General features: G+C 39.4%; 2 protein-coding genes across 2 annotated transcripts in view; both read right to left on the minus strand.

Moving 5' to 3' along the window:
* Window positions 1-2,378: 2,378 nt before the first annotated feature.
* On the minus strand, window positions 2,379-3,942 carry LOC146635137 (Fc receptor-like protein 5). Its single transcript, XM_085345845.1, has 5 exons — window positions 3,912-3,942; window positions 3,473-3,508; window positions 3,050-3,313; window positions 2,725-2,970; window positions 2,379-2,638 (listed from the first exon to the last, which is right to left on the minus strand). The coding sequence occupies exons 1-5, from the start codon at window positions 3,940-3,942 to the stop codon at window positions 2,379-2,381; spliced, it is 837 nt and encodes a 278-aa protein (XP_085201971.1).
* A 3,320-nt stretch (window positions 3,943-7,262) lies between these two features.
* Window positions 7,263-12,873, minus strand: part of LOC146635138 (coxsackievirus and adenovirus receptor homolog) — a 46,120-nt gene continuing 40,509 nt past the window's right edge. The window contains exons 3-4 of the mRNA XM_085350035.1: window positions 7,616-7,951; window positions 7,263-7,387 (exon numbers count right to left, since the gene is read on the minus strand). Of these exons, the coding sequence (XP_085206161.1) occupies window positions 7,263-7,387; window positions 7,616-7,951 (461 nt within the window). The remainder of the gene's footprint in view (window positions 7,388-7,615; window positions 7,952-12,873) is intronic.

Consider the following 12,873-nt stretch of genomic DNA (forward strand, 5'->3'; position numbering starts at 1 on the left):
GCTCTCTCTCTGAGCCTCTCCGGGATGGCTGAACTTCTCACGCTATCTCTAAGGGAGAGGCGAGGCACTCCTCGGAGAAAACTCACCTGATTAAGCAAACAGAACCACATCATCTGCAAAAACCAGGGATTAGATTCTAAGGCTACGTTCACACTAAATGCGAAAGTGCATCAAATCTAACTTTTTTGACCCTATGCGACCCATATCCAGTCATGTTATGACAGTTTGAACAGCACAAATCCGATATTTTCAAATCCGACCTAGGTCACTTTTGTACCTACCAATTATCAGTGCCAGAAAAGACAAACTAGAAAGCATGGGGCAGAAACTGGAGACGGAGCGAGTCAATGGACAAAAACGGAGTTTTCTCTCTAGTTAATTTGTCAAAATTCTGTCAGTTATGACTCTGCAGAAATTGATATATTGCTGCAACAACACCTACTAACTCTGTAGCTGCCATTTTTACTTCCGTAAACAGAGCACGTTGTGTGTGATTAGTAGGATCTGCTAAATTGGTCCTGGGATCAGATAAAGAGCAATTCAAAAACTCCTTTGAGCAGAGGTCCATCGGGCCTGGCTGGGCATAGCCCAAAAAAGGGACATTAGTCAACCCTTTTGTATGCCCACCACCACCACCCGCACAAGGCACTTTAGAGGTCAGGAAACATTGTGTGCTTGGCAGTGGCCAGGAGCGGACAGATCCCTGGCTATGAACATTAGGGAGTTCATATTTGACACAATAAAATAAATGCAATATATCTCACATCTTTCTATTAAATATGTGTTCCTGTTTCAGCTGCCAATTAGCTCTTTTTGGGGCAGCGATAGCTCAGTAGGTAGAGTGGTCGCCCCATTATTGGAAAGTTGGTGGTTCGAGTCCACTGAACGGTTACCCTGAGGTACCCTTGAGCTAGGTGCCGTCCCTACACAGTGCTCCCCAGTGTGGCTGCCCACTGCTTCACTGAGTGAGTGGGTCAAACGCAGAGAGAGAGGGGATCAATAAAGTATACACTACTATTAGCAAATATATTTGTTGAAGATTTTCATTTAGATAAAATTGTAATGTCTCTCTGTTTACATGTTTTTTTTAATCATTTTTATTATTGGTTTGCAATACTTCTTTAGGAAAAGATTATTTATATACTTACTAAGAATATTAAAAACAGACCTTTGACCCACAGCCCACCATAAAGAAAAAAAATAAAAATACTACCTCGTCTTTCTTTGTCAGATTGTTCTTGATGAACTGATATCTCAATGATGACATAAGTGATGAGGTCGTCTTCTTCACTTTCTTCTTGATCTGCTGAAATGATCCAAATAATGTGAATTACATCTCTAAACAGAGATTCGAAACAGAATAAATCTCAGACATGTGGTATCTAACCAGATACGTACTGATATCATTACCTTGGCCTTACTCTTTATTACTCTTTATTTTATTTAGGACAGTGCATGTTAATGAACATACATGTAAAAAAAAAACTTACATGAATGTAAACATACCAGATTATAGCCAAGGGCTAATTTCCATCTGTTGTCCATAAAACATAAAAAGTAGACATAATAATTCATAAAAAATTCATAATTCATCCATATTAAAAACTCCATCACCAAACTCACACATACACACCATTCTATTCCCAAATAAAACATTAAAACTGTACAACTTCAGGAACACTTAGAAACCCTGTAGTTATTTTTGACCAGATTACATCAGTGCGCATATTAAAATTAATATGTGAGCTTTTTTCCCTGTTTGTCTCAAAGTGGTGCCGAAAAGCAAGATTCCAACGATGCACGAGTGTTTCTTTGTCAGTCACCTTTTTCACTCACTATGTGCTTTTATTCCTCTCTGCATTTAAATATTAGCCCTTATACATCTCTACCTCTCTTCCACAGCGTGCCTCTGTCTGTCTGCCTCCCCTCACCCCAACCAATCAGGGCAGATGGCTGCCCCTCCCTGAGCCTGTTTCTGCTGGAGGTTCCTTCCTGATAAAAGGCAGATTTTCCTTCCCACTTTCAACAAAGCAATTGCTCATAGGAGGTCATATGATTCTTGGGTTTTACTGTTTGGTTTGTTTGGTTTTTTAAATTAATAAATTAATAAATCCATTTGCCTCTGCTTATTCTTTTCAGGGTCGCGGGGGGCGCTGGAGCCTATCCCAGCTGTTTTAGGGTGAGAGGCAGGGTACACCCTGGATAGGTCGCCAGTCAGGCGCAGGGCCAACACACAGAGACAGAAAACCATTCTCACTCACGCATTCACAACTATTTAGATTCTTTAATTAACCTATCCTGACCTTTCTTATTTGTTTTGTTTAATGATCATAATGAATGTGAACTTTATTCTACTAAACAAACTCAGACATGAAAGATCAGGAAGTCTGAGTCTCACCTTCAGGTTTCCTGTGAACACATCGTCTCACCAGCAGAACCAGTAACACCAGTAGAACCACAACACAGACTGATCCAACAAATGAAAGCACAGAGAGAACAAGAGGAGAGAGTGATGGAGGAAGAGTGATGGAGGTGGAACCAGAAGGAGGTGTGGATGTAGGTGGAGGTGTGGATGTAGGTGGAGGTGTGGATGTAGGTGGAGGTGTGGATGTAGGTGGAGGTGTGGTGGTGTGTTCCCCTAAAATAAAGCAAACACAGTCATTAAGTTGTCGTCACATTGTGAATGTTGAAAGCTGCAGAAACACAGACAGGTGAGTGTGTCACCTGTGACAGTGATCCAGCTGGATGGAGACTCTCCATGACCGCTGATGTCACACTTGTAGAGGCCTTCATCAGACCTGGAAACATGCTGGATGGTCATGTGACCTGTAGGCTGCTTCCTGATGAGGGAGCCATCTTTATAGAAAGCAGCTGGGAGGTTGGAGGGAGTGGTCTTTGTTTTACAGAGCAGAGTGACGTCATCTCCCTCCATCACAGGGAGGACAGGACTCTGCAGGATCACTGATCCACCTCAACACAGAGACAAACTACAGCATTTCATCCATTTACACACAGCTTCATCAACACTAACTCCACACACTCAGCTTACCAGTGACTGTCAGGTTAACCATGTTACTGATGGGACCCTCTCTGGACTCACACCAGTAAACTCCACTGTCCTGAGTGAATAGTGTACTAATATTACATGAAGAACCAGTCCCTCTTCCCCACACATCTCCACACTGAGTCCTCTGTTGTTTGCTTGTGTTTCTCCTCAGAGTCCATCCAGCAGAGCTGTCGTCCTCCTCACAGCTCAGAGACACAAAGACTTCCTTAAAGAACTGAGAGCTGCTGGGACTCACAGTCAGACGAGCTGTGAGGGTTAAAATGAAAAACTGATGATCTGTTAAACTTTTGACCAAACAATTGGTGAATCATCATCAGGTTTACATCAAATTAAAACATGAACCCAATCAGGTCATATCAGTGAGCATTTCTCAGGTTTAAACTGTGACAGAAGAAGGTTACTGACCTTGGTTTGTTGTGCAGCTCAGCAGTGAGATCAGAACTAAAGAGAAATGACACTCAGGTTTGTTTGAGGTGAACATAAAGAACAACTCCACACAAACAGAACTACCAGTGTACCTCTGTGAGCTAAATAGCTTGTGTTGTTTTTAAACTATTATTCAATAGACTACAGCCCTGTTAAGTATATATACTAAATTCATGTGTCCACTGTGCAGCTGTGTTGATATAATGAGTGAATGATTTGATCTTTTCACTGCCTGCTGTGTTTCCTCGACTCCTGAGCAAAGATAAAGAGTCAGTTCAGACCTGCAGTTGGTCCTCGTGGTGTTTTGAACTTGAATTCAGCCTGATTTGTTTTTCATGTCTTCTCCTCCATCATCAGTTATCAGGAGAGCAGACAGTCAAAGTACAAGAATTCAAACAAACACAGAGATTCTACTTACAGAGCAGACACAGCACAGATGTTTCCTTCATCGTCCTTCTCACTCATTTGAGCTTTTTTTCATTTCTGTCACTGACACCAAGTAAAGCCCGCCCTCTTCCTCTGAGCACTTTTTCCCCTTTTTTACGTTGTTATGACCCAGGGTCATTATTTGCGGTACGGTGTTGTTATTGTTTGTATTTGTATTTAGTGTTGCTTGTTTCCAGGTGGAGGCCACCCATTGGTGGAGGAAGGAAAGAGGCCAGCTACAAAAGGGGTTGGACTGGGTCGGCGGGGAGACTTCCTGGTTCCCCGTGAGCTGTGTGACTGGGGACCGTCGTGGTGTGTGACTGCACGGGGCTGCAATATTAATGTTGAAAAAGGGTTGTACCTGGGCTTGGTAGCTGTAGGGGTGGGAAGCCGTTTTCTTTTATTCCCCTCTTTTCTCCTGTTTCGGGTAGGGAGACAGGTTAGAGAATTGTATTTTGTTTTGGGATCGTGGGAGGTAAGTTAGCTCTGTTTTTCTTTCTAGTGGGTTTTGTTTGTTGTTTTGGCATCGCCCACCCTGAAGCTCGCTACCTGTTCAGTAAATAAATTAACCAACTCTCGTCATTCTGCCGTGGTGTGTTTTTTTTTTTTGTCGTTATTATGTATCGGGTTTATCTTTTTGTTGTGTTGCACCCCGGCTTCGGGCCGGTGTGTAACAACGTGACTTATCTTTTACCCTTAAAAAGACACAACATGCAAGTGAGAAAGTTTTTTGTTGATAAAACACTTTGAATTAAAACATTAAACATCAAAAACTTTCTATACAAACAAAAAACAGTAAAAGAAGAGCGTACATAAAGGGCTAAATTTATGATGCTCTCAAAACATGTCTCTCTTCTCTGAAAAGCTGTCTGACAAACCCCTTTGAATCAAAGCAAAAAAAAAGACCTCTTAAACATGAACATACATCACCTTCAGTGAGAGAGGGGGATATGAGCTAAAACAGTAAACTCCAACCACACGCTACTAAAGTCAGTGTTATAAAGCAGAGGAGAATAAGAATAAATAAAGGGAAGAGAGAGAGCATCTTTGGGTTCCGTTATACACAAACATACTGAGATTAACTGAAGTGAATTATTTTTCTACTTATTATTATGTAACAGGCCCCTGAAAAGAGAGCTGCCAACAGTTATATTTGATCACAACAACAAAAAAACAAATGAGGTGGAATCACTGACAGGTAGTGTGAGATCAATAGGTAGGAGGTGCCCCCTTGTGGCACAATTTAGGATGGCACAAAAATAACAAGAAATGATTAAAAAAAAATGTGCCCACACATGTAATCAAGAAAAAGAAGAATTTATTTTTAAGACTAATCAGGAAACGGCCTACAGGTCACATGACTATCCTTACTCCTGTCCTGACTTTTATTATGTAATCAAAGCTTCATTTAGTGTTTTATTTTTTGGGTTTATATTTATTGTTGATTTAGTTTCTTAAAATGTTCTATAGAAGAAACCTTTAACTGGACTTGAGATATTGTAATGATACAACGGTTGTTTTGTTATAAAGTAATTTAAATGCATTTTACACTTGCACTTTTAAAAAGGATCAAACTAGGTTTTCTGCTTTAAGTACTTTCTGCCTTCTTTGTCTGTGACATAAAAATGGATGAGCGAGGAGGCTGCAGGAGGAGCTATAATCACTGAGGTGGACCCTTTATAAGTGTTTTACCTGCAGTGGTTGAAAACCATCGGGTATAGCCGGAGTGGTTCTTTGTCTGACGCCCGCCCACCCAATTTACAAACTCCTGACATGTTCCTGCTCTGTTGGACTCATTCGTTTACAGTGAAACATCCTTGTTACAGACTCAGATCTGACTGTGATCTCTCAGTCTGCTCCAGGACAGAGACAGTGTCAGGATTATTTGAGTCTTACTCTTGCTGATTTCTGCTCAGAGAAAATCTGCTTCAACAGCCAGAAGAAACAGATGACCAAAGACTTGATTAAGACCACAATACAGTACTATTTTTTATAGTAGAACTTTATTAGCAAACTTTTATGAAAAGCTTAAAATAAATAAAAAAAATGTGTAACCAGCTCTTCAAATATTTAAACTGAAGTAACAACCATCCAGAAGATTGTCCTCTACTGAAATGTAAATTTATAAAGAGCTTTGCAGTGGGGGGGGGGGGGGGGGGGAACACCTGAGCTCTCACTGAACTCATGAATACTGATCAGAAAGCAAACTGTGAACAGAGTAAATTGCTGACATCAATGGAAATAAAAGTTACCTTCAAACAAATTGAGTCAGAAACAGAATATGTTGCTGCTCATGCCTATTCGAGAGAAACATACACGGAATAGTTATATAACAGTTTTATATCATATAACAGAATGTTTTGTTTGGAAATACTCCCAAATATTTCAAATGTGATGATTTATTAACTTTTGTTTGAAAATATGAGCTAATGTGTGTTCCACACAAATGTAAAGAGTAGAACATGCTAACGTCACAAACACAAATCTGACATAATTTTTTCTCTACAAACTAATTTAGCTGCCTGAGACCAAACATACAATCAAATGATGAAGAACTGTGTGTGTTTGGAACCACACATCAACCAAAACTACTACTAATAATAATAATGTACAATATTACAATAGATCAGAAGCCATATTTGCTCAGTGTTAGCAGTAAATTGATAACAATAGATGTAAAGAACATGAAATGCTAACAGTAAAGTGTAGGCAATAACATTTTTTCAACACATTTTCATTATTCTCTATCTTTTCTCTTATTCCATAAACTTCTCACCCTGCAGATTAAAAATGTCCTTGATCCTTCTTGGATCACTTTAATTTCCTGGGACTCTCCCACAGATGGTTGAGAATATATAATTTTAAATAATTCTGGTTTCCAATTTTCAGTTGATAGATTTGCTGGTCCTGGTGCTTTTACCTTTTTTCTTCTGTTGAATGTCTGTTTTTTTTTTCCTTTTTACTTGAGGGACGGTTAGCTTTTTATTTAACCATTGCCTGTGAAATGAAGCAGCTCTTTTGCTTTTCTACTTGGAATCTATTGTTTTACTTTCTTCAGTAAGATTCACTTCTGCTTTTTTGCCATAATGATGCAAGCTGCCATTAAACAGCATTCTTATGTAAAACGCTCTGAGACATTTAAGTTCTACTGCACTTCAAGAAGGGCTGGTATGAATCCGGACACTGTTGTTGTTTATGTTTTCAGTTGATCAATAATCCAGAAACAATAAGCACAATGGGAACACTCAGACCAACTTTCAGTCCAACAGGTCCATCCTCTGTGTCTCTATGTCATCTCTGTGTCTACAAAGACATTTCAAACTTGCTGATGTTCATCAGGATGCTAGTTAAAATCTCGGTTCTGTCGTTCATGTTTTCTGTAGATCAGAAAACCAACAACAGCAGTAATAAGAAGAAGAAGCAGCACAGCAGAAACACTCAGACCGACGATCAGTCCAACAGATCCTCCTGCAGGTGAGAAACAGGTGTGAGGTGTCAGCTGTCAGGTAGGTGATGAGTGAAGAACAGAACAGAATCCATTTGCTCTTCAAACTGCTGTCAGACATTATCTACTGCACTCTGATCACATCACTCAGACCAGCTGCTTTCTACAAAGTCTCATCAACAACATCTTTAGAAACAAACATCAACAACCAGGAAGCAGCTTCACCTCTGATCACACACACACTCACTCACCTGGAGGATCAACATGAAGGTAGATGATGCTGATGACCTTCAACGGTTGTCTGACTCTCAGGACGACACGACACTCGTATGTTCCAGTGTCATCAATCGTCACATTCTTCAGAATCAAAGACATGTCTCCATCCTTCATCTGTCTGTCCTGCAGATCCACCCGGTTCTTAAATGATGGATGCTGATCGTCTGGTTCAAATCGGCCATCCCTGTAGAAAAGCACATATTCATCTCCCAGGTTGGCTCTGCTCCACTCTACAGCTAAGATGTTGTTGTTTGTAGCTCGACATGGCAGAGTGACGTTCTGTCCAGACTCAGCTGTGATGGTTTTCTTGTCTGAAAGAGGAAAAAAGTACACATACACATTATTTTTTGCTATCATTGCAGTACAATACATTACAAACATAATACTTTGAGGCTAATATACAAAAACATATTTCTCTTATTGTTGATGAAGGTCTGTCAAGCAAAACCAGAACACCTACAAAGAGCAATTCTTTATGTTCTCTCCCTCTTTTTCACTGTTTTATTTTATTATCTATTTCTATCTTTCACTCTCTCTTTGACAGAGATTTAGATTTAGACCGTAATATATTCCTGCTGAGACCAAAGCCAAGAGGATGAAATATACACATTTATACAGTGAAACATGTGCTAATAATAAGTGAACATAATGTGTGAGAGAAAGCAGCCTCTCATTATAAGACACTGTGAGTCTCTGCATGCTGCCTTTATGTAGCTACAGCTGTTTGTATACACTGAACTAAAAGCTTTGTAGCTGAATACAGGGCTGGAGGTAATGAAATGTTCTTAGGGAGGCAAAATCAATCAATCAATTTAAATTCAGCATTAATAGTAGGTTCAAAGTGTTGATGCTAGCTCATTTAAATTAAAAAAATGTCACATGGTAAATGGCCTGCATTTGTATAGCGCTTTACTAGTCCCTAAGGATCCCAAAGCACTTTACACTATATACATACAATCATCCACACACTGGTGATGGCAGCTACATTGTAGCCACAGCCACCCTGGGGCGCACTGACAGAGGTGAGGCTGCCGGACACTGGTGCCCTCTGACCACCACCAGTAGGCAACGGGTGAAGTGTCTTGCCCAAGGACACAACGACCGGGACTGTCGGAGCCGGGGCTCGAACCAGCAACCTTCTGATTACAAGACGAACGCCCAACTTTTGAGCCACGATCGCCCCAGTTGGTAAATGACAGCATCCAATCAGCATAATAAAACTACTATGGCACAAGGTGTGGCATGATAACCATTTTTGGTGGCACATGCCACCTGTGTAGATCCGTCCCTGGCTGTATACTGACTCCTGAAACTACAACACATCACACTGACACACACATTACACTTCTTTGTCTCTGTGCTGGAGACTGCACTGCTGACCAAGCAAGTCCAGCCCGACTCCACCTAATCACGTGACATCTTCCCACAGACGAACTGAATCACAATGAAACCAATAGTTTGGAAAGTATTGGTAACGTGTATTCCTCTTTATGTCAGAGTGAAACACCCTTTGCTTTATAAACCTCACCTGCAGAGACAAACACGAAGACACCGACAAACATCAAAGTCGAGCAGAGCGACGCAGTTACAGGAAACATTTCCGTGTTTTTGTTTCTGCTGATCTGACTCTTAGTTTGTTCGAAAAGTCTGAGTCTGTTGGTTTTTTCAGTGCATAATAGACCTTAAGATTAACACTTGACTGCACGAGGTTAAATTTAAGGTTTAAACAATGCTGAAAGTTTTGTCTTTCAGCCACTTGTTCAAATTCCACACTTCCGATGTGTCTTAGGGAAGTCGCGTTAAAGTGACGTTTGGTAGGTTGGACTGTAGGACGACCATAAAGTGCGTCATAAGAAAAGTGCTGAAATTTAATGTAATGATTTCTTTGAGACATAATAACTCTTTCACAGAGAAAAACACGGTTTGGTTTTTAACAGTTAAATCTCTCCTGCTGACACAAACACAAAAACAGTAAATCGGACATCTGTCTGTTATCTACCTGTGATGATCTACTTTGTTCTAAATCTCTGAGTCTGTTGGTTTTTTCAGTCAGCAACAGAATATGATGTTAACACTACGTGAGATTAACCCTTTCACGCATAGTGGTTATTACAGCTATTCAAAGGCTGTTTTCAAATCTAAATAATATAATTTAAATAATAAATCTAAAGCAGGTCTGAGTGTTTAACAGGTTCAGTCCTTGAATGATCTCCACAGAACAACACAAACATAACCTCTCTCATCATCAATCATCAGCTACATACTAAAGACCATCATCAGCCAAAGGACTTCAAAATGACGTCACTGTATAAAAATGTATATTGTACTATGGAGGAGGCAGCATTTAGCTAAAGTTCTGAAGAACTTTGTCCATCTTTGTTCAAAACACTCAAAAATATAATTATAAAACACTTACTGTTTTTCTGAAGAAATCCTCAAAGTCTTTTCTGATCATCATGATTGAAAAAAAAAAATCTAAATATTTAAAAAACATAAAGGCCAAAAAAAATAAAATAAATAAAAATTGACCTCTGTACTAAACATCCAGAGAACAAACTGAGCTGTGCTTCCTTGTCAGCTGTTTTTAAACAGACACACCTCAGATCGCAACCACCAGATAGCAACCACATTCCTCCACCTATCAGCTGTGAGTTCACATATTTTACAAACAAATATCACAAAAACAAAGTCACAGCTGACTCTGAGCCCTCACAGTCAGCTGATCTTTCTGTCAAATAACTTAATGAAACCCTGAAATACAACAAACATTTTCAGGTCCTTGAAGTACACACGGGTGGGGGCTGGAAACCCACTCCACCTGTCACAGTCTGAAGACAGAACGTGATTTCTGTTCAGTGTGTGAGGATCAGTATGATGTATAATAATGTGAGTAAACTTCAGCAGGTTCATGTCTGTGATGTAGAAACAGGAACAAGCAGAGGTGCTCTGGATGTTTGATCTGTGCTCTGATAATTCAGCGTATCACCATGTGGGACAGGAGACTGTCCAGCACAAGTTACAGCCTGTCAGAGTGTCGCTCACGACAAACAACAGATGCATCTGTTACTGTTTCTGTCTGCTTTTATTCTAAGCCCACCTTTTATTTCCTGTCCTGTTCTTGTTTTGTGCTCATGGAATTGATGGGAGATTGTGTGTCAGTATCCTGGTCAGACTGGTTCAGCAGTAGAATCGTGTGTCTGTCTGTGAATCATATCAGATTTCCTCTTTGGTGTTCAGCACATTCATCAGCTCTATTTGAACTCGGAGCTCCATTTTTTTTCTGTTGTTTTGTTCTCGTCTCTTTTGGATGTAAAGTCATTTCAGAGCTTCATAACATACCTGTGGTTAGCTGTGCCAGTCTAACAGACTGAAAGAGTTTAGAGAGTTTAAAGAGTTTAATCCTCTTTGGCATGAATTAAAGTTTTTTAGAGAAAAAAATATTTCACTGTACTTTCTTGGAGTTTGGAGCTCCTGCTTTATATTTGAATCAATAAATTTGCAATAAATAAATGTGCAATGCGGCTCCCAAAATGTCACATTTTTCTAATTCAGAACTTTTATGAAAGAAACAACTAATTGATTGAAAATTGTAATTTTTTTAAAACAAACATCACGTTGATTTTCATAGAAGTTTTTAATAAAATAAATTAAATATATTTATTTAATGGTAATTATTTATTTAATTACCATTAAATAAATGGTAAATTGACTGTTTTTATAGAGCACTTTTATATTGTACTTGAGCATCAAAGCGCTTAATGCAACATGCCTCATTCACACAAGCACCTTTTATACATGTTTTCCATCTAACATTCACACTCTGAGAAACACTTCAGGAGCAACTTGAGTTCAGTATCTTGCCCAAGGATACTTTGGGATCAGGTGGGCACAGGTTGTGTGCAATATCATGCACGATGCAAGGGTCTGTATGTGTGATCGTGTTTGTCTCTGTGTTTTTGTGTGTCTGAATGTGTGAAACTTTATGAATCAGAGGTGGACATCACATTTCTGTTGTTTGACATTTGGAGTACCATTACATCCTGGGACTTTACATCTCCCTTCATTCTGTCCTCCTATGACATGTTCTTGTGGTAATTTCCTGCAATTTGTATAGGCTTGTTTTAGTGCATGGTTTGATTGCTACATATCCCATCACTCAGTGCTCAGACATTACCAATAAGTTTGATGTGTCACATGGCCCTCTTCCTATTGAAAAAACAAAAGTTGTATCCAAGATGGCCGCCTTCTAAATGGCCACCATGGTCACCACCCATCTTGAGGAGTTTGCCCCCTCACATATACTAATGTGCCACAAACAGGACTTTAATATCACCAACCATTCCCATGTTATTACGGTGTATCCATATAAATGGCCCACCCTGTATATATTATGTATACATTTTATACCATTACTCTTTCATAATAAAGCATTTTTGTATGAATTTATGGTCCATGTTAAGGACTATAATCACATATGAAAAGAAAAACAATGTATTTGTATAAAATTAAAAGTGAATTACTTTAATAGTTAGAAATCTTCTAAATTATCTTTGTGGACATTAATGAGACAGCATGACCACGATGTCAGACTGAAACAACCTCCACACCTTTCTGATGGAAAAACTTTTGAAACAAAAAATGTATATTTGTGATTTATTGGAGAAACATGAACTTGTAAACCAGGCTGATTCTATTTAACAGAAACAAACACTGTTTGGTTTTTAACAGTTCACCTGCAGACACAAACCCAAACACACCGACAAACAGCAACACTGATCAGAGCAAAGCAGACATTTCTCTGTTATCTGGTTGTGATAATCTACTTTGTTTGGAGTTGGTATGTCTAATCTGAGAATCTGAGTTTCATAAATCTAACTAAGATTAAATTCAAGGTTCAAATGAAGTCACTGATTACGAGAAGTAACTTTGAGCTACTTGTTTGACTTTCCCATAAGTGTTGAAGAAAGAGGAAGTAATAACTACACATAAATGTGTCATAATAAAAGAGGTGAATGATGGAGGAGGCAGCATTTAGCTGGAGCCTCCATAAAACCACAGCTGTTCCTGAGAACTTTGTCCACCTTTGATTGTCTTTAAGTTGTGTTGGAGCCACAGAGAGCAAATCTTTTTTCTTTATGGAGAACCAGTGAGGTTGTTTGGACTTTCCTATGCAACATCAGTGCATGCAGCTGCTGCAGCACTTCCTGGAAATCACATGACTGTGTTCAGAGTA

The sequence above is a fragment of the Diplotaxodon limnothrissa genome, linkage group LG3 (assembly GCF_057381915.1).
Source record: "Diplotaxodon limnothrissa isolate DT_005_m linkage group LG3, D_limnothrissa_male_GT1.1, whole genome shotgun sequence".
NCBI classification, from domain to species: domain Eukaryota; kingdom Metazoa; phylum Chordata; class Actinopteri; order Cichliformes; family Cichlidae; genus Diplotaxodon; species Diplotaxodon limnothrissa.